General features: G+C 40.3%; 1 protein-coding gene across 1 annotated transcript; it reads right to left on the reverse strand.

Annotated features, from left to right (window-relative positions):
• Window positions 1–4,369: 4,369 nt before the first annotated feature.
• Window positions 4,370–5,275, reverse strand: LOC126067034 (transmembrane epididymal protein 1-like). Its single transcript, XM_049868610.1, has one exon. It carries the CDS (start codon window positions 5,273–5,275, stop codon window positions 4,370–4,372), a length of 906 nt encoding a protein of 301 aa, XP_049724567.1.
• Between the last annotated feature and the right edge of the window lie 21,382 nt (window positions 5,276–26,657).

Here is a 26,657-nt window from a genome sequence, read left to right on the forward strand (position 1 = left end):
ATGCAAGGTATTTCCTGGGAGATATATTTTATGATCTATCATATTGGGAGAAATATGTTAATTACCAGAGATTTGCTTATCAGTTCAGAATTGGAGCACAAATTAAGAGCAGTGAGGGAATGTTTTCTGGGTTTCTTCATCATTTCTAGGACTCTATTCAGGAATGGCAATAAAAAAAAGAAATCCCAGAAGAAAAATAGTGGGAAAGAGCCCAGCAACTAGGTGCAACAAGAAGAAAAATTAGAAACACGTTGTCAAAGAAACATCTCGTCCCAGGCTCCTCTCTGACCTGCATGTTGAAATGTAGGCCCCTGCAGGAGGGTGGAGGCCTGCCAGCCTCTCCACACTTGGGGGAATTGGGGGCAGAGACAGGACGTCGTGTATGTACTCTTTAGGAGGATTATGGATAATTACACACACACTGGGTTTCCTTGCTCCCTGCTTTCTACCCATTTTGTTTTCTGGATCAGTCACATCGCCAGTCTCTGCAGAGGAGTCTGTGGGCTCCAGACGACAGAAGAAGGGCCTTGATTTTTAGACAAAATCCATTACCCTGTTGTGATAAAGTCGATTCTGACTCATGACGACCTCATGTGTTACAGAGTAAAACAGAACTCCATAGGGTTTTTTGCGGGGGGTGTTGGGGGGCTGTAATCTTTAAGAAAGCAGATCTCTAGGCCTTTCTTCTGAGGTGACACTGAGTGGGTTTGAACTGTTAACCTTTAGGTTAGTAGTCAAGGGCAAACCATTTGTACCACCCCAGGGACCTGACTTTCAGACACACCAGCTTAAATCCCTGGCCTGTCTCTGACTAGTCGTGAGTCCTTGGGTAAATAAGCCTGTAGGAGTCCTAGTTTTGTGGTATGTAAAATGGAGACTTCTAGAAAGCTAACAGAGCATATCTTATGGCCCAAGCCCATTGCCATTGAGTTGATTCCGACTCATAGCGACCCTGTAGAACAGAATAGAACTGCCCCATAGGGTTTCCAAGGAGCGCCTGGTGGGTTCGAACTGCCAACCTTTTGGTTAGCAGCCATAGCTCTTAACCACTACACCACCAGGGTTTCCATACCTTATGGAGGTAGAGTATAAAATGATCTCCAGAGTAAACAGTTCCAAACAGGTCAGTGGAGTTTATCACACACATGCTGTTCAGTAGGTGACTCAGGCTTTAGGACTATCATGTCTGCCTGCGGGTTCACAGAACAGTCAGACTGTTCATTTAGGAAAGACAGCATAGGGAGGCTCTGGAAATAAATAAGACTTTATTAAATTCGAACTATGTACAGGATAATGTTATATGCTAATGGAATGTGCAGAGGAAATTAGGTAACTAGAATATGACAGATTCCCTGCCCTTAGAAACCTGTGTTTCAATTGGTCAGTCGAAACCTCCCCAAGACAAATAATATTAGAAACAGGGCAAAGGAGAATGTTATTGGCAGCATGGGTGAAAAAGCAAAACAGATTTAGACGAGTTGCTGAAGAGTTCCAGATCAAAGGAATATATGAGAATTTGGGGGCGGGGGCAAGGGGTGGAGAACTTCTTGGTGATAGTGGTACAAGAGGATTTTGTTTTTTTTTTAGCTTGTAAAATCACTATTATTGAATTCTAGCCAATGAGTTAAACAGTGAAATTCTTAGTGTAAGTTGTTGTCGTTTTCATTGTGCACTAGGTAAAAGTTTACAGAGCAAATTAGATTCCTATTTGATAGTTTCATGGCCTTGGTTTCATTCCCCACAACGTGTCAACCCTCTCCCCACTTCCACCCTGGCTTCCTTGTTTTCTTTTGTCCTGATTTTCTACCCCTTCCTGCCTTCTCATCTTTTGGGCAAACATTGCCCTTTTGATCTTGTGTAAATGATTGTTCCAGGGAGCATGTTCCTCTAGGGTATTGTTTATTTTATGAGCTTGACAATTGTTTGGCTGGAAGGTGGTCTCCAGAAAAGACTCAGTTCCAGATCAGAAGGGTGTCCTAGAGCCATAGTCTCAGCGGTTTCTCCAGTCTCTGTCAGACTAGTAAATCTGGTCTTTTTTGTGAATTTGATTTTTTGTTTTACATTTTTCTCCCATTCTGTCTGGGACCTCAGTCAGATCAGTTGATAGTGATAGCCAAGGCACTGTCTAGTTCTTCTGGTTTCAGGGTTATGTAGGCTGTGGTTCATTAGCCCTTTGGACTAATTGCTCCCTTGAGTCTTTGGTTTTCTCACTTTTCTTTGCTCTGGATGAGAAGAGATCAATAGCTGTATCTTAGATGGCTGTTGGCAAGCTTTTAAGACCTCAGAAGCTACTCACCAAAGTAGGATGCAGAACATTGCCTTTATGAACTATGTTGTGTCAATTGACGTAGCTGTCCCCAAGTCCATGGTCCTTTGCCTTCAAGTCTGGGAACTTCATCCTGCAAGGTATTTGGTTATGTCTAAAAGGTTTCCCTGATTGTGCTCCTTGTGTGCTCTGTTGTCTATATTAACATATGAGAAGCACCTATAGTTATATATGTAGAAATAACCACCACCAAACTTGTATCTGCTGTTGGTTTTCCTCACTTACACTCCTCCACATCTCTCGGCATATCTATCTACCTATGCAGCCATTTGTAACTTATTGTTTGTTAATACTGTTGTTGCAGGATTGTCTATGCTATAAAAAACCTTTGCATCCATTCCAACTCATAGCAACACTAAGAACTGCCCCATAGGGTTTCCAAGGAGCAACTGGTAGATTCAGACTCCCGATCTCTTGTATAGCAGCTGAGCTCTTAACCACTGTGCCACCAGGGCTCCAAATAGTTGCCCTTTATTCTTGTATTCCTCTCAGTGTCCTCTCTTGCCTTGGTCATGATGCGCTGACTTATTCCATATTGTGTATTGCCTTTCCCCACACCAATATTAACATGTGTCTTCTATCTATTTGGTAATTTTCCCTCCCTCCCCCTCCTTTTCACATCCCTGCTAACCATCAAAGAATTTTTTTTTCTTTTTTTCTGTGCGTAAACCTTTTGTTGTTACTTTATGATAGTGGTCTCATACAATATTTGCCATTTTGTGATTGACTTATTTCACTCAGCATAATGTCCTCCAAATCATCCATGTTGTGAGATATTCTGCGAACTGGTCATTATTCTTTGAATAGGTACAAGGGGATTTAATGCTGGGTATAAAATACCATTCCACCACCCACCTGTTAGTTTGTTGTACTGTGGTGGTTTGCATGTCGCTGTGAAGCTCGAAGCTATGCCACCAGTATTTCAAATAGCAGTAGGGTCATCCATGGTGGACAGTCTTCGGTAGAGCTTTCAGACAAGTACACACTAGGAAGAAAGGCCTGGTGGTCTACTTTCAAAATTAGCCAATGGATACCTTATGAATCACAAAAGAATGTTGTCCACTATCATGCTGGAAGACAACAACAAACTCAAACATACCAATGATTATGAATATGGTACAGGGTCAGGCTACATTTTATTCTGTTTTACATGGGGTCACCATGAGCTGGAGAAGACGTAACAGCAACCAACAACAACAATATAAAATAGCACTATATATGTGGGTATGTAGGAAAAAGGTGACTGGTGATGGCTTTTTCTAAGTTGAAAAGAATGTTATTTGGCAAAAGCTCAAATGTAAATTAGGATCCAGTAAATTGCTGGGTGGGCTGGTGGTAGTTAAAAAAGTAGATAAGCACCTTGCTTTGGCTGATTAGAGGTCAGGAATAAGAAATATGGTGGTGTTTAATGAAAATTTGGTTTATGGAAATTTGAAAAACTGTCATATAAAAGTAGGAACTCTATTTTTACATACAAAATTTGAAATGATGTTACTGTACCCAAATAAAAAAATTATTGAGATAATTTCAACCAGTTGGCCTAAGTGAATTGTACTATGTATCTGTTTATGCTGTTTCCACATGATGGTGTCACTGTGGTTGGCAAATAGAAATGCCTCCTATTGCAGTTTTGATTTGTGAGAAGTCTTTATTCCTTGGTAAAAGCTTGGAAAAGTAGCTGGTGACAGCGTGGTTGCTAGACCCTGCTCTCCTCCCTTTAAAGGTCTCCCTTTTTTTTTTTTTTTTGCCTTCTCTTCCCATCATGGCGTTTTTTTACCCACTTCCCTACTCCTATGGGCCTTATCCTCCTCTTCTACTTTTTCTCCTCACAGAGTCCCATCAACATCCCTTCCTCAGGTCCCTGTCTCCCCATCTCCTCAGTGATTACAGGCTTGTGGGCAGGGACAACAGATGGGGCCAACTGCTCTTCTTCAGGACCATTACCTTCACTGGGAACCAAAGAGGGTGCAACGTCCATGGCTGAAAGAACGCATAAAGAAAAAGATGAGGGTAGACTCTGTGCCAGGCATCTTAGGCCCTGTCTCAAGGTGAGCTTGTTGGAAGGAGGAGAGCCTGGTCATCTTTCTCTGACGGCTCCACTTCCTGCAACAACTTGTAGAGGGGTCGCAGAGGGCTGGCATGATATGGAGCTTCTTTGGACACTGTGAGCTTCACGCCAGGACAGAAACAACGATACCAAAAGGATGAGAAGCCATAGATTCCCAGCTGACATGAGGCGTTAATCATCATATGCCAGCAGAAGAAGGTGGTGACAAATATGATGTCACTCATGTCATCGTCCTGCCATGGGTATCCAGTGACAGGTTTGTACAGAATAAAGCCTGCCTGCATGAGCCAGGAGCCCATCATCAGAAATAGAAAAGTCTCAATCAGCCTGAGGTGAAACATGTTGGGAGCCCACAGCTCTGCGGTCAACACCAGCATCAGCAGGAACACCACCAAGATGAGTAGAGAATGAACCTGCAGCTCCACCCCTACAGAAGCCTGAATGTGTGACACCAACAGCAGCAAAAGCACATAGAAGGTCAGGACCAGTGCACTTTTTTCAAGGACCACACATCTCTGAGGCAGCAGGTTCTTGCTTATGACATCTACACAGCCAATGAGGGTGAGGAGGATGAACATGGTAAGGTGCTGCCACTCCTTGGGATACATAAATCTCGGTGGCACCTGCTTACTCATCAGCACCATCCCATCATCAAGACAGATGACCACATAAGCTGTTAAAATGGAGCCAGTTGCCATCTTCAACAGACCTCCATAGGATATTTTCCACAGCATGGCCCATCTCCCCTTATTCCTGGAAGGGCATGAAGGATACAGGAGAGAATCATTGAAGATTATGGCCTTGGAGATCACTATTGTCTGGTATAGTCCATAAGAGTAAAGATATAACCCTGGGTAAAAATGACCATTGAATTTTCCCATGGAATTACAGGTCTGTCCGACTAAGGAGTGAAGAATAGAACTCAAGAAATTCTCTCTCTCCTCTCCCTCAGGGCCTCTCAAGTTTTGGGCTGTATATAGAGAACTAACATCTATCTACTTTTATCATCTCCCTCTGCCCACTGCTCCCCCCCGCAAGAGAATGAAAGTTCCGGACAACAGCCTACAGTTTTGGTGAGTGGGTCTCATTGTTCCATTCCAATCTAGTACACTGGGAACGAACTCAATTCTGCCAAAGAAGATGAATATTTCCTAGTCTGCACCTGTAGGAATGTATTCTTGAGGGAGTTCTGCTTTTAGACTCTTGAGGCACTTACTTTCACACTTGTCCCTTTCTCTCATAGCTTGCTTCCTCTGCTCCTGCCCATTGCTCAGAGGGGCAGTGGAGAGATGCACGGGGCTGGGGGTTATCCAAAGAAGACCTGGGTTACACACAAAATGTTCTGTATCTTTTAAGACTTTACTCATATGTGGTTGTATACTGAGGTCAAAAATATTCTTTGTTAACATAAAAGTTTATAAATATTTGGGTATATGCCCACATATATACCTACTCAGCACCCACTTGGCCTCTTCATTCTTCTGTGACAGACACATTTTGGGGACAACCAAGAAAGTTCCTTATCTGCCCCCAAATCATTGTCTATTGGCCAGTGAATGAATCCGAAAAGCCACCTTTTAAGATCAATTTTGGAGTGTCAAGATGTAATTTCTTATTAATATGCATATACTGTCAAAAGGATAGTTTCAGTGAGTACCTTATATTTTAATTTAAATATCTCCTCAACTTTTTTCTTCAGTTATTGTTTGCTTGGTGTCTAAGACATAGAAGAAGAAAGAGTCCTAGGCACTCGAACGCAACCGTCTACATATGACGGTTAGTACACTCAGCTGCTAACAGAAATATTGGAGGTTCAAGTCCACCCAGAGGTGCCTCAGAAGAAAAGCTGGTGATCTACTTCCAAAAAAACAGCCATTGAAAACCCTATGGAGCATAGTTCTACTCTGACACACACGGGATCACCATGAGTTGGAATCAGCTCTATGACAATTTGTTTTATCCAAGGAATGAGTCTTCAATTAGAGGTGTTGGTGGAGAACAAAATACAGGAAATGGGAGGCATGCTCCAGACATACAAATCACTCTGAGTTCACTGTAGAGGGTACAGGGAATAGAGTTTCTCTGGTAAATGTGCTGAAGGAAAGGAGAGTTTGTTGCTGAAGACGAGCTGCGCTGACTTCGCAGTCTTCTGCTTAATTGCCCTGTCCTCGGGGTACAAGCAATGTGGTGGGACAGAGAGGCAGCACCTGGATGCTGACGGCTAGCTCCCCTAGTCAGGAGGAGGAGAGATTACACTCAGGTATCAACACTACCTCTGAGCCCTCACTCTCATCCAAATATCTATTCTTTCCCAAGCCCACTTAATATCAGACAAATCCAATCTCTTCATTCATTTGAAGATGGAAGCCATTTCTTGCCAGTGGGAGAGTGGGAATTTGAGCATAGAAGTGTCATAGAATAGAGAGTTTAAGGTTGCTTTGTAGAGAGACTTGCCATCTTCATTTCATTTTAACTTTAACTTTCATTTCTGGTTCTTACATTAGTGTGGCATATATTGGCCAGCAAGTCACAAAATTCATTTTCTTTTTTGGTATATCAGGAGACTAAATTTCCCACCCTGCCTTACAGTCAGATGCAGCCTTGGAACTAAGTTCTAAGCAATGAAATATAAGTGGAAGTGATATTTATTACTTCCTGGTCTTGCCCATAAAATCCTCCTTTCTTTTGGAATCTCACAACTTACTTGGAAGTCATATGTTGTTGAAGGTAGAGGAGCCCCAAGTTGTAAGAAATAGGGTTTTCTAGATTACTCATTGTAGGAGATGTATACACTGATCAGGACTACCCATTTTGAACTGCATATAACCCAAAACCCAGTGCTGTTGAGTTATATCACATGTAAGCGAAAAAAAAAAAAAAAATTTTTTTTTTGGTTAAGCAATGAAAATGTTTGTTTGTTACAGCAGCAAATTTACCCTAGTTAATGTAAATGTAACACATAGGCATTGTTGAAAATTTTGGAAAAACCCATAAGAAAAAAATGAGAGAAAAATAAGCACCTGCAATCCTATACCCTGAAGTAGCCAAAGTTAACACGTTACAGTAGAAACTCAGCTTTAGGAAGGCTGGGGTATGGACAGAAAATGGACTGAAAATCAAGAGACCAGGATTCCAGCCCCAATTTTCTCCTAATTAGATGAATCTCAGTCTCTCTATTAGGAAAAAAAAATTTTTTTTTTTTTTTTTGTATCTGTATTCTCTAAACAGAGAGAGAGAGAACAGGGAGGAGGGAAAATACGGCAGCTGTGGCATAGAACGGACTGTGTTTTTCCCTCTATCTTTTTTCCTTTGTTGCTAGTGGTCAAAACGCCTGGAAGATCTCAGAGTGTTCAGTGAGAGGAGGCACAAGGGGAAGCTGCCGTGAGCACGACACTGATGGAGTGAAACAAGGAGGAGAAATCCCTGGTATTTCTGTGGTTCTTGCCTTTGCTTGGGAAATCATTGAGCTGCTCTGAGGGAAAGAAGTTCTTGGTGCTCCACTAAATATTTACCATCAGTAAAGAGTCAGTACGTGTGTCTGAGTACCCAGTGTACCTAGAGTGGACTGCAGGCGTCAGAAAAGGCTGCCTTTGGTCTCTCGTAATGTTACGTCTAGCACATCAAGGCTGTGGGCCTGAGGGACACAGTGGAGACTTGGGGCAAGCAGATGCCATCTGTTTTATCTCTACCTCTTGGCTACTCCTGGAAGCTGGGATAAGGATGCTAATAGAGGAGAAGGGCCGAAATACACCAGAGTGCACTAGTGCACCTCAAGTTCAAGCTGAAAGTGCTTTGTAGATGGGTCATATAGCCCCAGGTAAAGTCTCTGGGATGCTCATACCCCCAAGTTGGCCAGGCATCAAGGTTACATCAAGGTTCATTGAAACATAAGCATCCTGATCCCAGGACTTTGAAGATGGGAATCACTCATCCCAAACCAGAAACCGCCCACAAAAAACAGAGAGAGAAGCCAAAGGTGATGAACGATTAGTAGAACTGCCAGATGGCTTGAGCCTGTGGACACGGCGGACCTGGAAAGCTGTTTTATGAGGAAAACTCAATTTGACTAAAAAATTCCATGGAGGTTGTTTATGGACTGGCTGTTTTGCAGCGAGACCGCCCCCCCCCACTCCCAACCCCACAATCCTGAGGGTCCCTCAGCCATAGCCACAGCCACTTGTCTGACATCATGAACTTTCTACAATGACGGAAATTTTCTATAATCAGCGCTGCCTGATATGGTAACTACCAGCCACACGGGGCTATTGAGCACTTCAAATGTGGCCAATGCTACTGAGGACCTGCATTTTTTATTTTATTAATTTAAATTTAAATAGCCACAAGTGGTCAGTAGCTACTGTACTGTATGGTGTAGATCCAGAATGAGGAGCCTGAAGGCTCAGGGGGAAGGCAATGCTGGATGGATCTAAACTGCAGCCTGCTCAGTCACCCTTTTATGATGACCCTGGAAGGGCTTGGAGAATTCCTTCTTCACCCAGGTCTACTCTGGCCTCATCCCACAGTTCGTGATGTAGGCGGTGCTGTCATTATCATTCACTTTTTCATTTCCATTTTTATTTCTCCTTTAACCCAAAAGTAATTTAGAAGAATGTCTTTTAATGTTCAAATAAATTGTATGGTGTTTCCTTTTACTGTCCTTTTTATGTTGATGTTATTTCTGCATTTTTTTTTCCTGTGGGGAGAGATGTGTTGTGTTTCTTCATAAATATTCCCAGAGCAGTATTCAAATTTTCTATATTCTTATTTTATATATATATATATATATAAAATATGGTTATTTCTGAGATGAGTATATTATTTGACTATGACTTTGGACTTTTTCTCTTTTTTATTTTATGCATATAAATGCTGTATTGTTCACGCATTGTTGGTTGTTGTGATGTGCCCTCAAGACAGTTCTGATTCATAGCGAATAGAACAGAGTAGAGCTGCCCCAAGGTTTCTCACCGTGAGTATTCTTTTGTCTCATATCAGCGTGATAACATCTGCTTTCTTTTATTATATCCCTGGTATATGTTTTTGCCTATGTTTTCAACCTTTTGGTACCCAGTTGTTTTGGCATAGCTCTTGTAAAGAGCATATAGCTTGACTTCATGTTTTAACCCACTCCGAAAATTTGTACTTTGATAGGGGAATTTAATATACTTAAATTTATTGGGATAGTTGACGTGTTTAGACTTCTGTCTGACATTTTATTTTACTCTTCCCATATTCCATTTGTGGTCCCAGACCCAAGTTCTGCCTTTAAAAATATCTCCACAGGAATGAGTAACTACATTTACTAGAATAAAAATTTCCACTTGAGATTAGTGACACATTACTCTGTTTCTATGTTCTCCAATTTTCCTTATCCCTCCAGTTCTCAGGAACCTTTACAAACAGTCCCACTGAATCTTAAGAAACATAGTGTGCCATGTAGGCAAAGTTGTCCTTGATTTCTCACAGCACTGACAGTTTATGTGACATCCTTTATTCTTTTGTTCTTTAAGTAAGTAAATTTTTTATATATGAGATTTAATAAAAGTTAAGGCCTCACCTCACTGGTACTTCCTGCAGAGCAGCACCATCTGATGTAGCAGTTACTGCTTAGGGTCTTTTCTGCCTGTTAAGAAAGGCTAGAACATTTTGAGATACCCAGAGAAGCTGTAGAGAAGGGGGTTAATAGTACAGATCCTGGAAACACTCTGTCACATTTGAAATCCCAGCTTTGTCACATTTCTGACATTCGTTAGCTATAAGATCTAAGTCCAGTTACTTAACTTCTCTAAGCCCTGTTTTCCTCATATGTAATATGGGGTTGATAATAGTATCATATTAGAGGGTTACTGTGGGGATTAAAAGAGATAATCCATGAAAAACACCCAACACAATCCTTGGCACATTGTAACCAAAAGCCAAACCCATTGCTGTTGAGTCGATTCTGACTCATAACAACCCTATAGGATGGAGTAGAACTGCCCCACAGGGTTTTCAAGGAGTGGGTGACTCCACCTGTTGACCTCTTGGTTAGCAGCCCAGCTCTTAACCACTGCGCCACCAGGGCTCCTGGCACATAGTAGGAACTCATAAAATAGTAACTAATAATATTAATAATAATGCTTTTAGCCCACGGTCAAGACTCTTAGATAAGATTTTTTCACATGAATTGTTATTTCCTTAATCCCCTGGGAAGAAGAGGTGGTCAGTTTCTTGAAGACTCATAATATCCCTATGAAGGACATAATCTACTTCCCCTAATATTCTTCGCATCCTCAAAGCTGACTGAAGATGTCAGTCCGTGAATGGAGGGCCCGGGTTTAAACAGGTGCCGCATTCACTGGCCTCATATGGGCAACCTCTACTTTATTTTTACCTGTTTTTTCTGTAGTGGCTGCATAAAGAAGACAGGGCTGTAATGACATATTCAGTCCTGGGTCTTTTCATGTCCCAAATTAACTTTAATGAGCAAACATGGAAAGATCAAGAGGGCCGCGGCTGGGACTTAGAGGAAACTTTGAAGTAGAAGCCAGGATGGGGTAGATGCCCTCTGGAAATAGTCCAGCATTTGCTTTTGATGACAGTGAACCCTCAGATCTTGTTCGTCTGAGTTGCAAACAGGGGGCTGTGGTACATGGTACCTGATATTTCATCTTTTGCAATACCTCTGTGTTCCTCAGTCAACAAACATGTTTTTATTAAGTGCTTTGGATAATACCAATGTGACGAAGACTGTCAGTACCCTCAAGGATTTTACATTCTAGCAGAGGAAATAAGATACACATAAATGGCCATATTGAACAGAGGGGGGCTTGGCATGTCATAAAAAAGGTACAAAGTGCCATCAAAGAAAGAAAGGAGCAATTACTTCCACCTTGGAGGGAAGAGAGAGTGCTCTATGGAAGAAGTTACATGGGAGCTTCCCTTTTAACAATAGTGGGATCTAGACAGGTAGGCATGAACAGTGGTCTTCCAGGTGGACCACACAGTATGACTATTGGCAGGGAAGTCCAAGGAATATTCTAGGAATAGCAAGTTGTGCCAACCCTGTTTTTTCCATCTGTGTTTCCATGAGAAAAATCTGTTAAGTTGAGCCTCAGTTTTCCCCTGAGTAAAATGGGGTTAGTTTTATCTACCCCTCAGAATAATTATAAAGATTAAATGATTTGTATTGTAATCAGCAAGGTATGTAGATTGTTGTATGTACTCAAATAGTGGTAGTTAGTGTATCTCACACCTAGTTCTATTTCTCTTCTTTCTTCTAGTTCCTAAGCTGGTAAGAAGCAGATGCCTCAAAATCTCTACTAGAGTATAAAGTTGGGGCAAAAAGGGAAGCTTCAGATTAATACTGACGTTTACTTAAAGAAATTTAGAGTACACCAATGTTCATTGCAGCACTATCCACAATAGCCAGATGGTGGGAACAACCTAAATGTCCACCAACAGATAAATGGATAAACAATATGTGATACATACATGCGATGGAGTATTATTACTTTGCCATAAGAAAAACAATGTCCTGATACATGCTACGTCATGGATGAAACTTGAGAGTGTTGTGCTGAGTGAAATAAGTCAGTCACAAAAGGATGAATGTTATATGATCCTACTTATGAAACAGGCAAACACATAGAGACCAAATCTTATTAATGGTTAGCAAATGCAAGAGAGAGGGAGGGGAAAGAGGGAGTCATTGCTTAGGAGGTACTGAACTTTTGTTAAGGGTAATGGAAAAATCGAGAAATAGATCGTGGTGATGGTTGCACAATATGATGAAGGTAATTAATGTCAGTGAATTGTACATGTGAAAAATGGCAATTTTTTTGCTATAAATGTATATATATATTTTATATATATACACATGCTCATCACAATAACAAAATTAATTTAAAAAAAAAAAAGAAGTTTAGGATTCCACAGGCAACCTGAGCAGGAGCTGTTTCTCCCTGTTATAAAAGGGCCCCAGTGTCCTCGATAGAGTCAGTCAGGACTGGAACCTCAAGGCTGAATATCCCCACTGTTTCCTGCCATTACAACTCCCGGATGACAGATCACAGTCGTCTTATCCAAGTGTCCTGTCTCGTCCACGTCATCAAAGAGCAATCTTTCTAAGGTATCTGGTTGAAGATTTTTCCGGCAAGGATCTTAAGGATTCATCAGATGTTCTCAGCAGAGTTGATCTTCCGTCGTGTCTCAAGAGTAATGAGCCTCGTCTGGAGCAATAGCTTATCGTTTTCCATTTTTAGTGTTAAATTCAACAAACATTTGAAACAGTTTGAAACCATGGAGCAATAGCTTGTCATTTTCCATTTTTAGTGTTAAATTCGGCAAACATTTCAAACAACTGAAACAATTTGTAACTCATCCTTTTATCTCTGAGTTTCAACAGAGACTCCAAAGGCTGGTGAGAAAACCACTGGTAGGAAGTCCCATTGTTATTCGAAGGAGAGGTACCAGAGCAGCTATGTAGGACTTTCAAATGGAAGGCCTCAAGCCAGTCCCGCTGCCTTTGCCCCTCACCCAACTCTAGCCCATATAAGGAGCTGAGGTTGACAAGAGATTGGAAAGTGAGGATTTCTTTGCCGAGAATTGTCAGTGTCCCATGCATTGCCTGTACCCCAACCCCTACTGAATAGTGGGAGAGTAGAGAGGTGGCCCCCTCACCTCAGGCCAAGTGAGAGGGGCTTCAAGAGTACTCTGTAGAGAGCAGGGCATGTCTTCTCTGGCGTTCGAGAGACCTAGGGACTGTATCTGCCTCTCACTGGGGAAGTCCAGTGGCGAGGGTTTCTCATGGGCTTGTGCCTGCCTGGTGCAGAGTAAAGACAGATGGTGGAGTGGGAGTAAGGGGCATGCCCACTGACAGCAATGACCCTTGTTCCCAGGATCTACATATAAACCCTGTGGAAGCTAGGGGGTCTACTGAGGTCTTCTTCAAGTGTTCTTTCCTCAGATGACCCCCTGGAAAGGTGAAGGGGCCTTAGAAGTTGAGAGAAGGAATCAAATGTGGTCATCTGGCAGAGGGGTATCACTGATATCCAGGCAGCCTCAGCAAGAGGTTTTGAGGAAGCCACAAGAGCATCTCTATAGAGAAAGGATGACTCAGGGGGCATGGACAAATGTACCAGCCTCCTAAGACTGTGCTCCTTGCCAGGAGGGGCGAAAAAGGGCAACTGGAGAGTGGGGCAAGAAATGAAGCAAAGGAAAGAGGGAAGCTCACCATGGGCCTTCTTACCACTGCCTCCACCACCTTTGCAGACTTCTCAGCTTAAAGCAGACCCACGCTGGGGGGAGAGAAGTAGAGAATTTTGATATTACATTGAATTAGACCGGGTTATTTAATTATTATACTGGACTAAAACTTTATTATCTGAATGAATGAAAAACAAAAAAAAAAAACCTCCCAGAGATTTTGGCCCAGGAGCCAAGAAAAACAATTCCACAGAGCAGGTTACAGGGGGCTATGATGAAAAAAAAAAAAAAAATTACTTTCTGCTTGCATCCTGAGGGGTTGAGTTCATTTAACAACCAGAATCTGCTTTCTGTACCATATTATGTTAGGAACAGTGGGAGTCACAAAGATGAATCAGACTGATTCTTGGATCTAGGAGCTTGTGAAGAAGACAGTAACACCTTTAATTAAAGGTACATCCTGGAAAGCTCATTCTAAATGATATCTAAAGGAATCTCGATGAAGGGAAGAGAAATTCCATGTTAGACCCTACAGAACCTTTGCAGAGGAGGAGAGCTGAGCTGAGGCAAATAGTGTGAGTGGGGTAAGGACATTTAATACAGACAGGACTGCTTGATCCAGGTCAGGCATATAAGAAAGTAGAGGAATGCTTGGAGATCAAGATTATATAGGGTGTAATTGTGGCAATGGGATTGAAAACTGGCGTAAGTTTTAAAGCTAGAAACCATAACACTTAAATTTTCACAGTGCTTTGTAGCTCACAAAGCTCTTTCCACACCCTATTTCATGTGATAATTACCACAACCCATGGGATAGCTGGGGAATGGGCTCTTCATAACTTGTTTAACAAACCAAATAACTGTGGTTCAATGTTATTATTTTACCCAACAGTATAGGGCAAGCAAATGACATAGCTAGGATCTGATCCAAGCTTCCTGGTTTCAGACTTTGTTTGTTAGTTTCAAGGCTTTTTGTCCTGTCCCTTCAAAACATGTTATGAACTGTTCGGTGCAGGGGACTATTTAAATATTTATTCTTGGAATTATAGAGGCATGCGCGAAGATTACATTGTTGGATTCATTCAACAAATAATTAACAAAATAATTACATTTTAGAAGGTGAGACTGATCAAAAAATAAGAGATATATATGCATATATATATTCATTGCCACTGAATACACCATGGCTTGGGTCAGGTGCACCTTAGTCTTCCAGGTTACATCTTTGCTTTTCAACATTTCAAAGAGGTCTTTTGAAGCACATTTGCCCAATGCAATGCATCTCTTGATTTCTTGACTGCTGCTTCCGTGGGGGTTGATTGTGGATCCAAGTAAAATGAAATCCTTGACCAACTTCAATCTTTTCCCAGTTTATCATGATATTGCTTATTGGTCTAGTTGTGAGGATTTTTGTTTTCTTTATGTTGAGGTGTAATCCATACTGAAGGATCTTCATCAGTGCTTCAATTCCTCTTCACTTTCAGCAAGCATAACGCAGGTTGTTAGCGAATCTTCCTCCAATCCTGATGTCCCATTCATCTTCATATAATCCAGCTTCTCAGATTATTTGCTCAGCATTCAGATTGGATAGGTATGGTGAAAGGATACTACCCTGCCACATACCTTTCCTGACTTTAAACCACACAGTGTCCCCTTGTTCTGTCAGAACAACTGCCTCTTGATCTATGTACAGGTTCCTCATGAGCACAATGAAGTGCTCTGGAATTCCCATTCTTTACAATGTTATCCGTAATTTGTTATGATCCACACAGTTGAATGCCTTTGCATAGTCAATGAATAAGGAAGACTGAGGAAAAATTGATGCCGTTGAACCGTGGTTTTGGAGACGCATAGTGAATATACCACAGACTGCCAAAAGAACGAACAAATCCATTTTGAAAGAAGTACAACCAGAATGCTCCTTAGAAGCAAGGATGGTGAGACTACGTATCACATACTTTAGGACATGTTGTCAGGAGGAATCAGTCCCTAGAGAAGGATATCATGCTCGGTAAAGTAGAGGGTCAATGAAAAAGAGGAAGACCCTCAATGAGATGGATTAACACAGTGGCTACAACAATGGGCTTAAGCATAACAACGATTGTGAGGATGGCACAGGATCCGGCAGGGTTTTGTTCTGTCGTACATACGGTAGCTGTGAGCTGGAACTGACTGGATGGCACCTAACAACAAAAAAAATATACGTATATATGTGTGTGTGTATCTATATATATGTATGTATAGATACACACACACATGGAGGGAGCCCTGGTTACTCAGTGGTTAAGGGCTCGGTTGCTAACAAGAAATTGGCAGTTCGAATCCACCAGCTGCTCCTTGGAAGCCCTATGGGGCAGTTCTACTCTGTCCTATAGGGTCACTATGAGTCAGAATTGACTCGATGGCAATGGGTTTGGTTTTTTTACATACAAAGAGAGAGAGAGCGCCCTGATGGTGCAACATTTAAGCTGCTTGGCTGCTAACTGAAAGGTTGGGGGTTTGAACCCACCCAGCCACTTTGAGGGAGAGAGACATGGTAATCTGCTCCTGTAAAGATTACAGCCTAGAAAACCTTATGGGGGAGTTCTACTCTTTCACATGAGGTCACTATGAGTTGAAAATTGACTCAATGGTACGTAAAAACAACAACATATATATATTAGATGCTGGTAAAGGGTAAAAAAAAAAATGCAGAGTGCAGAGAAAGGGAATAGAGTGTGTTCGTGTGTGTGTGGGCTACTATCTTATATAGGGTCGTCAGTGAAGATTTATATGATAATGGCGACATTTGAGACCTGAAAGAGGTGAACTTTTGAGTTATGCAGACATCCATGCGAAAATTTACTCAACAACAGGGAACAGCAAGTTCAAGGACCTTGAGGCAAGAGCATACTTGGCCTGTTGGGGGAAAGATCAGGAGTTCCATTTTAGATATATTAAGTTTGAGATGTCTGGTAGCTATCTAAGTGGAGGCGTCCAGTGGCAGTAGATGTACAGATTCAGAATTCAGAAAGTCAATGTGGCTGGCACAAAGTGAGCAAGGAAGAGACTGGTTAGAGACCAGGACAGAGAAGCAGTTCACTTCAGACTTGTAGACCATCATAGAGCTTTGGCTTTTACTCTGACTGAGATAGAAGTCACTAAGGAGTTTTGAGCACAGAAATGACTTAATCTGATGTAAGTTTAAATAAGATCATTCTGGGTGCTGTGTTGAAATGGACTTTAGAGGCTCAGGAAGGAACCAGGGAGATTACTTAGGACACTAAGGCAATTATCCAGATTGGAGTTGTTGGTGGCATGGACCAGGATGAGAGTGGTAAAGGTGGTGAGAAGTGATCAGAGTTTGTGTATTTTTTCAAGGTAGTGTCAAGAGGATTTAGAGATCGCTTAGAGATGTGCTGTGCAAAAAAGAAATGCATCAAAGATGATGCCAAGGTTTCTAGCCTAATGAACTAGAAAAATCAATTTGCATTTTATTGAGTTTAACATCCAAATATTAATGGCCATTGGTCATAAATGCCTGGAGTTTAGGGAGAGGTCAAGGCTAGAATATAGATTTGGGAGTTAGCATACAAATTTAGTGATTTTTCAGTGTCATGATTGTCAATAACTGTGAAGGGTCTAACATTTTATCTTACTTACAAGCTAACAAGTTAATCTGGCACAGTTTCATGTATGCTGGCAGAGGGCACGAGATGCCTGAGTCAGAGACAAAGGACTTTACTACTCACAGCAATAGCAGTAGCCAGAGCATCAGCGTTTTCTTGTCCTGGGTCCCTGAATCTCAATTCCTACACACAGTGTGAGGAAGGCCAGAAACTTCAGGGGTTGCATTGCAGGAAAAGAAACCCCAGGCATAGGAAACCTGAATCTTTTGGTAATGACCTTTACTTGGAAGGCTGACACTATCTCTATCTTCCAAAGTTGTTTGCTAGGCTACCAGAAACAACCCGTTGCCATCAAGTGATTCAGACTCATAGCCACCCTAATAGGGCAGAGTAGAATTGCCCCATAGAATTTCCAAAACTGTGATCTTTATGGAAGCAAATTGCCACATTTTTCCCCCAGGGAGTGGCTGGTGAGTTTGAACTACCAACCTTTCAGTTAGCAGCTGAGCATTTTAACCACTGTACCACCAGAGCTCCTTTCACTAAACATATATCCTTAAAAAGATACTCCAGTATAAAGTCAATCAGTGCCTCTGCTCAGAAACAGTGCAAAAGCGAGAGGCCCACGGAGAAGTGTATTTTAACAAGTTATCATTTTGAAAATTTTAAGTGACATTTTTCATTTTCACAATAATTGAGGTTGCTACTGTCATTTTATAGGCACAGGCCAGGATAGTAGACATCCTGCAATGTAGGAGACAGTATCACACAAAAAAGTATTAGTTCATGTCCCATTTGGGCATTCACTTAAGCAAAAAAACCCTGTAATTATCTGAACCTAAACTCTGTCTCCACTCTACTAACTGTTCTTACTATAGCTTAATATAAGGTAATTTTTAAACCACTTAAATCAAAAGAATATTGTACTTTTTTGGTTCAGAATTATCCCAAACGTTACTCAACACTTGGGAAAAAACAAAACATTGTTAGAAGTAACACCAGTTGTTGGAATCGAGTCATCACACTTTTATCAGTCTATATTTAGAGCTGACACAATTTTAGTGAGTCTATGGCACAGTGGTTAAGAACTTGGCTGTTAACCAGAAAGGTCAGCAGTTCGAATTCACTAGCCGCTCCTTGGAAATCCTATGGGGCAGTTCTACTCTGTCCTATCAGGTCACAATGAATCGGATTAACTCAACAGCAATGGGTTATGTATATATAAAATTGTATTTATTTATCCTTTATTTTGTAATGTTTAATACAAAGACAAATATTTTGTTAAATATTATCTTAATTACTTCTCTTAAATCCAAATATATTCATCCTAAGAAGATACAAGCTTCCGACGATATCTTCTGATAGGGTTGAGAATCATTAGTACCAATGATATTTAAAACAATGGCAATGGACACAGTCTTCAAGACCACAGAAAATAGGGACTAGGTATAATGAGAAGACTGAGGCCTGGCCTCTCCAACGTTTGCAGGTCTGGGAGATAAGGAGGAACCAGCAAATGAGATGAGACAGAGCAGCCAATGAGGAAAGTGGAAAAAGGGAGAGTGTGGTGTCCTGGTGCCAAGTGAAGATAGGATTTCAAGGAGGAGAGAGGAATCACCTGGTCAAATTTTGTTGCTAGACCAAGGAAGAAGAGGACTGAAAAGTGATTGGATTTAGCAATATAGAAATCACTAGTGACCTTGAAAAGAATAATTTCAGTGAAGAGGAGAGGGAAAGAGTCTGAAGTTGATTCGAAGTGAATGAGCTGTCAGGAGTTGAGATATGAATATAAACAACTCCTTTGAGAAGGTTTTCTGTAAAGGAGAGCAGAGAAATAGGGTGGTAGACAACGTACTTACTGCAGTGCCTGGCACATAGAAAGTGCTTAGTAAATGTTGGCCGAAGAGGGGCTTGAGGACCCACGGAAGTGCTTAGTAAATATTGCTTGACTAAATAATAAAAGAAATTGTAGATATGAGGTTGGTCAGGAAGACTTCTTGGAGCCTTTTTTATTTGCTTAATTGTTATTATTTTTTTTTAACTCTACGTTTCCTCTTCCCCCAGCGCAACCACTAATATTCTTTTATCTCGATAGATCTGTACATTCTTGATATTTCATATAAATAAAATCACACGATATTTGCCTATTTGTGTCTGGGTTATTTCTTAGCATAATGTTTTCAAGGTTCATCCATGTCACAGCATGTATCAGAGCTTCATAGCTGAATACCACTTTATATGAATATTTTTTATTGCTGAATACTACTTCTTTGTATGTATATACCACATTTAGTTTATTCACTCATTTGTTGATGGGCACTTGGGTTGTTTCCATCTTTTGGCTATTGTAAATAATGCTACGATGAATGCTGGTATACATGTGTGCATTTGAATTGTTGCTTTCAATTCTTTTGGGTATTTGGCTGAATTGCTGGGTGGCATAATGATTAAGAGCTGTGCTGCTAACCAAAAGGTCAGCGGTTCGAATTCACCAGCCACTCCTTGGAAACTCTATGGGGCAGTTCTACTCTTTCCTATAGGGTTGCTATGAGTCGGAATCAACTCAACAGCAATGGGTTTGTTTTTGGTTTATGGTAATTCTATGTTTAAATTTTTTTAGGAACCACAAAACAGTTTTCCACAGCAGTTGCACCATTTTACATTTCTACCAAGAGTACAGGAGGGCTCCAGTTTCTCCACATCTTCATCAACACTTGTAAGTTTCCTTTTTTTTTTCTTGATAATAGACTTATTAGTGGGTGTGAAGTGGTATCTCATTTTGGTTTCAATTTGCATTTTTCTAATGGCTTATTTGTCATTTATATGTCTTCCCTGGAGAAATGTCTGTTCAAATCCTTTGCCTGTTTTTCAGATGGGCTGGTAGTATTTTTGTTGTTGAGTTTTAGAAGTTCTTTATATATTCTAGATCTTACCTTACCTGATATGTGGTTTTCAAATATTTTCTACCATCATGTGCGTTGTCTTTTCACTTTCTTGTTAATGTTCCTTGATGCACAGAAGTTTTTAATTTTGCTGAGGTCTATCTATTTTGTCTTTTGCTGCTTGTTCTTTTCATGTCACATCTAAGAAAGAATCCATTGCTTAAAAGAAGATCCAGAGGCTTTACCCCTATATTTTCTTCTAAGAGTTTTATGATTTTGACTCTTATATTTAGGTCATTGATCCATTTTGGATTAATTTTTGTATATGGTGTGAGCTCTGAAACCAACTTCATTCTTTTGCATGTGGAGATCCAGTTGTCCTAGCACCATTTGTTGAAGAGACTGTTTTTTCTCCATGGAATGAATTTGGCACCCTTATCAAAAATCAACTGCTATATATGTGTGAGTTTATTTCTGTATTCTCAATTCTATTCCATTGGTCTACATGTCTATCCTTATACTAGTACTACATTGTTTGATTACTGTAGCTTTGTAATCTGTTTTGAAGTTGGGAACTGCGAGTCCTCCTACTCTGTTCTTTTTTTTTAAGATTGTTTGGCCGTTTAAGACCCCTTGCATTTCCACGTGAATTTGAGGATTGGATTTTTCATTTCTGTAAAAAATACTGCTGAAATTTTAATAGGAATTGCATTATATCTGTAGGTGCTTTAGGTAGAATTGACATCTTAACTAACATTAAGTCTTCCAGTTCATGAACATGGGATGTCTTCCCATGTATTTAGATTTTCTTGCATTCCTTTCAGTGTCTTATAGTTTTCAATGTAAAGGTCTTTCACCTCCTTGGTTAAATTTATTCCTATATCGGTTTACTCTTTAAGGTGCTACTATAAAAGGAATCGTTTTCTCAATTTATTTTAAGATGGTTCGTTGCTGTTGTATAGAAACACAACTGATTTCTGTGTATCTGTGTACCCTGAAACTTTGCTGAATTCATTTATTAGCTCTAGTAGCTTCTTTGTGGATTCTTTGGGATTTCCTATATATAGTATTGTTTGTGACTAGAGATAGTTTTTCTTCTTCTTTTCTAATCTGGATGTCTTTAATTTCTTTTTCTTGCCTAATTGCTCTGGTTAGACTTCCAGTATAATGTTGAATAGCAGTGGTAAAAGTAGGCATCGTCGTCTTGTCCCTGATCTTAGAAGAGCTTTCACCATTGAGTATGAAGTTTACTGTGGATTTTTCATAAATGACCTTTATAACATTGAGGAATTTCCCTTCTATTCCTAGTTCTCTGACTTTTTTTTATCATGAAAAGGTGTTGGATTTAGTCAAATGCTTTTTATGAGACAATTGAGATGATCTTTTTTTCCCCCCTTCATTTTATTAATGTGTATTATATTGATTGATTGGTTTTCTTATGCATTCCTGGAATAAATGCCACTTGGTCGTGGTGTGTAATCCTTTTAATATGTCTTTGCATTCTGTTTGCTAGTATTTTGTTGAGGAGTTTTGCATCTATATCCATAAGGGATATAGGTCTCTAGTTTTCTTTTCTGGTGATGTCTTTATCTGACTTTGATATCAGAGTAGTGCTGGTCTTATAGATTGAGTTTGAAAGTATTCCCCTCCTCTATTTTTTGGAAGCATTTGAGAAGAATTGGTGCTAATTGTTTACTTGTTTGGTAAAATTCACCAATGATGCTATTTGGTCCTGGACATTTCTCTAATGGAAGGTTTTTGATTACTGTTTCAATCTCTTCCCTTGTTATAGCTCTGTTGAGATTTTCTATTTCTTCTTGAGTCAATTTGGGAATTGATCCATTTCATTTAAGTTATTTAGTTTATTGGGATACAATTGTACATAGTATTCTCTTATAATCCTTCTAAGGTTGGTATTAATGTTGCCACTTTCATTTCTAATTTTAATTACTAGCATCTTCTCTCTTTTTCCCTTTGTCAGTATAGCTAGGGTTTTGTCAATTTTGTTGACTTTCAAAGAGTCATCTTTTGGTTTTGTTGATTCTATTGTTTTTCTATTCTCTATTTCGTTTATCTTTGTTCTAATCTTTATTATTTCATTTTGGTTGCTTTGGGTAAATGTGTTCTTCCTTTCCTAGTTTCTCAAGTGTAAAGTTAGATTGTTAATCTGGATTACTTCTTCTTTTTTAATATAAGTATTTACAGCTATAAATTTTCCTCTGAGTCCAATCACACATTACTTAATGTCCACAGTATGTTCTGTGGAATAGGATGTTATATGATTTGGTTGTTGTGTGAACACCATATTATATACTTAGCAAAGCTGCATGGGATACCTTTTGTTTCAAATCCAAATTGATATATCTCCTTTGCTTCTTGCTGCTGCCATCACTAGAACTGGTTTTGATGTGTTTGGGAGCCATGATGCACTTCACAGTAATATTTTTTAAAGAAAATTAAACAGGGTGATAACACTACAACACCCAAGACACACATGATACACAAGGTTGGATGTTGCTGCCTATGAGTCAAAGCATACACTGTTATATGGTAAACTTTTTAAGTAGGGAAAGTTCACATTAAAATAACAACAGAACGTACAGCACAGCACATACATAAGTCAGTAACAGGCATTTATTATGACCATCAGGACATACATGTTATAGGTTATGTATGTACTGTACCATTATATGCCTGACAGTACAATCGCTTTGTATACAAGAGACATGAGATACATGTGTTGCATGTGGGAAGCTGTTGCGTTCGCTATGTCCAGTTACATCCTCTATGTCCTGTTTTCTGATTGAGATTTCTGAACTCTATTAGGGTTGCTATGAGTCGGAATTGACTCGCCAGCACTGGGATTTGGGTTTTTTATTATGATCTTGTAGGACCATGGACCCATATGTAGTCAGATGTTGCCCAAATGGAGGTTATGCAGTGCATGACTATACTGCTTTTCCTGCATCCGATAGGTTTTGGTATGTTGTGCTTTTATTCTCATTTATCTCTAAGTATTTTCTAAGTTCTATTGTGATTTCTTTTTTGGCCCACTGGCCATTTAATAATGTATTGTTTAATTTCCATGTTTTTTTTAATTTCCAATTTTCCTTTTATTATTGATTTCTAGTTTTATTCTACCATGGCAGGAGAAGATACATGTATGATTTCAGTCATTTTAAATTTATTGAGGCCTGATTTGTAAGCTAACATATGCTTTATTCTGGAAAATGATCCACGTGCACCAGAGAAGAATAAGAGTCCCATTGTAGTTGGGTGTTCTATAAATGTCTGCTAGATATAATTGGTTTGTACTACCATTAAGATCTTCTATTTCCTTGTTATTCTTCTTTCTATATCTTATCACCATTATTAAAGGCAGTGGCTTGTAGAACTATTTCTCTCTTCAGTTATGTCAGTGTTTGCCCACATATTTTGGACTCTGCTTTAGGTGCACATATATTTATAATTGCTATCTTTCCTTGATGAACTGATCATTTTATCATTATATAATGTTCTTTGTCTTTTATAGCAGTTTTTGACTTAAAGTCCATATTGTCTGATATTCATATGGCCACCCCAGCTGTCTTTTGGTTTCTGTTTGCATGGAATATTTTTTTCCATTCTTTTACTTTCATCTTATTTGTATCTTTTGATTTAAAATGGTCATTTGTACAGTCTTTTTCAGAAATGGTGCTCACATAGCTGGATATCCATCTGCAAAGAAACAAGACCCATACCTTACTCCATGCACAAAAACTAACTCAAAACGGATCAAAGACCTAAATGTAAAATCTAAAATGATAAAGATCATGGAAGAAAAAATAGGGACAACGTTAGGAGCCCTAATACATGGCATAAACAGTATAGAAAACATTATAAAGTATGTAGAAGAAAAACTAGATAACTGGGAGCTCCTAAAAATCAAACACCTATGCTCATCCAAAGACTTCACCAAAACAGTAAAAAGACTACCTACAGACTGGGAAAAAGTTTTTAGCTCTGACATTTCTGATCAGCGCCTGATCTCTAAAATCTACATGATACTGCAAAAAGACAAATAACCCAATTAAAAAATGGGCAAAAGATATGAACAAATACTTCACTAAAGAAGACATTCAGGTAGCTGACAGATATATGAGGAAATGTTCATGATCATTAGCCATTAGAGAAATGGAGATCAAAACTACAATGAGATTTCATCTCACTCCAACAAGGCTGGCATTAATCCAAAGAACACAAAATAATAAATGTTGGAGAGGTTGTGGAGAGATTGGAACACTTCCACACTGCTGGTGGGAATGTCAAAAGGTACAACCACTTTGAAAATTAATTTGGCACTTCCCTAAAAAGCTAGAAATAGAACTACCATACGATCCAGCAATCCCACTCCTTGGAATATATCCTAGAGAAATAAGAGCCTTTACACGAACAGATTTATGCACACCCATGTTTATTGCAGCACTGTTTACAATAGCAAAAAGACGGAAGCAACCAAGGAGCCCATCAACAGATGAATGGATAAATAAATTAGGGGATATTCACACAATGGAATACTACGCATCGATAAAGAACAGTGAGGAATCTATGAAACATTTCATAACATGGAGGAACCTGGAAGGCATTATGCTGAGTGAAATTAGTCAGTTGCAAAAGGACAAATGTTGTATAAGACCACTATTATAAGAACTTGAGAAATAGTTTAAACAGAGAAGAAAACGTTCTTTCGTGGTTACGAGGCGGGGAGGGAGGGAGGGTGGGAGGGGGCATTCACTGATTAGATAGTGGATAAGAACTACCTTAGGTGAAGGGAAAGACAGCACACAATACAGGGGAGGTCTGCACAATTGGACTAGACCAAAAGCAAAGAAGTTTCCTGAATAAACTGAATGCTTCAAAGGCCAGCGAAGGCGGGGGTCTGGGGACCATGGTTTCAGGGGACATCTAAGTCAATTGGCATAATAAAATCTATTAAGAAAACATTCTGCATGCCTCTTCGAAGAGTGGCATCTGGGGTCTTAAAAGCTAGCAAGCAGACATCTAAGATGCATCAGTTGGTCTCAACCCACCTGGATCAAAGGAAAATGAAGAACACCAAGGACACAAGGTGATTACGAGCCCAAGAGACAGAGAGGGCCACATGAACCAGTGACTACATCATCTGAGACCAGAGCTAGATGGTGCCCAGCTACAACCGATGACTGCCCTGACAGGGAACACAACAGAGAACCCCTGAGGGAACAGGAGAGTAGTGGGATGCAGACCCCAAATTCTCATAAGACCAGACTTAATGGTCTGACTGAGACTGGAAGGACCCTGGTGGTCATGGCCCCCAGACCTTCTGTTGCCCCAGGACAGGAACCATTCCCGAAGCCAACTCTTCAGACATGGATTGGACTGGACAATGGGTTGGAGAGGGATGCTGGTGAGGAGTGAGCTTCTTGGATCAGGTGGACACTTGAGACTATGTTGGCATCTCCTGCCTGGAGGGGAGATGAGAGGGTAGAGGGGGTTAGAAGCTGGTGAAATGGACACAAAAAGAGAGAATGGAGGGAGGGAGTGGGCTGTCTCATTAGGGAGAGCGTAATTGGGAGTGTGTAGCAAGGTGTTTATGGGTTTTTGTGTGAGAGACTGACTTGATTTGTAAACTTTCACTTAAAGCACAATAAAAATTATTTGTATATTAAAAAAAAAAGCAGTGGAAAAAAAAAACTGTCATCCAAGAATCCTGTGCTCAGCTAAACTGTTTTTCAAAAATGAGGATGAACGGGATAAGCTGAATGCTTCAAAGGTCAGTGGAGCAAGGGCGGGGGTTTGGGGACTATGGCTTAAAGGGACTTCTAAGTCAATTGGCAAAATAATTCTATTATGAAAACATTCTGCATCCCACTTTGAAATGTGGTGTCTGGGGTCTTAAATGCTAACAAGCGGCCATCTAAGATGCATCAATTGGTCTCAACCCACCTGGATCAAAGGAGAATGAAGAACACCAAGGTCACAGGATAACTACGAGCCCAAGAGACAGAAAGGGCACATGAACCAGAGACTTACATCATCCTAAGACCAGAAGAACTAGATGGTGCCCGGCCACAACCAATGACTGCCCTGACAGGGAGCACAACAGAGAACCCCTGAGGGAGCAGGAGAACAGTGGGATGCAGACCCCAAATTCTCATAAAAAAGACCAGACTTAATGGTCTGACTGAGACTAGAAGAATGCCAGTGGTCATGGTCCCCAAACCTTCTGTTGGCCCAGGACAGGAACCATTCCCGAAGACAACTCATCAGACATGGAATGGACTGGACAATGGGTTGAAGAGAGATGCTGACGAAGAGTGAGCTACTTGTATCAGGTAGACACTTGAGACTGTGTTGGCATCTCCTGTCTGGAGGGGAGATAGGAGGGTAGAGAGGGTTAGAAACCGGCAAAATTGTAATGAAAGGAGAGACTGGAAGGAGGGAGCAGGCTGACTCATTAGGGGGAGAGTAGGTGGGAGTATGGAATAAGGTGTATATAAGTTTATATGTGACAGACTGACTTAATTTGTAAACTTAAAGCTCAATAAAAATTATTAAAAAAAAATGAG

This window comes from Elephas maximus, chromosome 24 (assembly GCF_024166365.1).
Source record: "Elephas maximus indicus isolate mEleMax1 chromosome 24, mEleMax1 primary haplotype, whole genome shotgun sequence".
NCBI classification, from domain to species: Eukaryota; Metazoa; Chordata; class Mammalia; order Proboscidea; family Elephantidae; genus Elephas; species Elephas maximus.

Excerpts from the sequence above, each read along its gene's own strand:
- LOC126067034 (XM_049868610.1), bottom strand. The coding sequence starts at position 5,275 with ATGGGAAAATTCAATGGTCATTTTTACCCAGGGTTATATCTTTACTCT.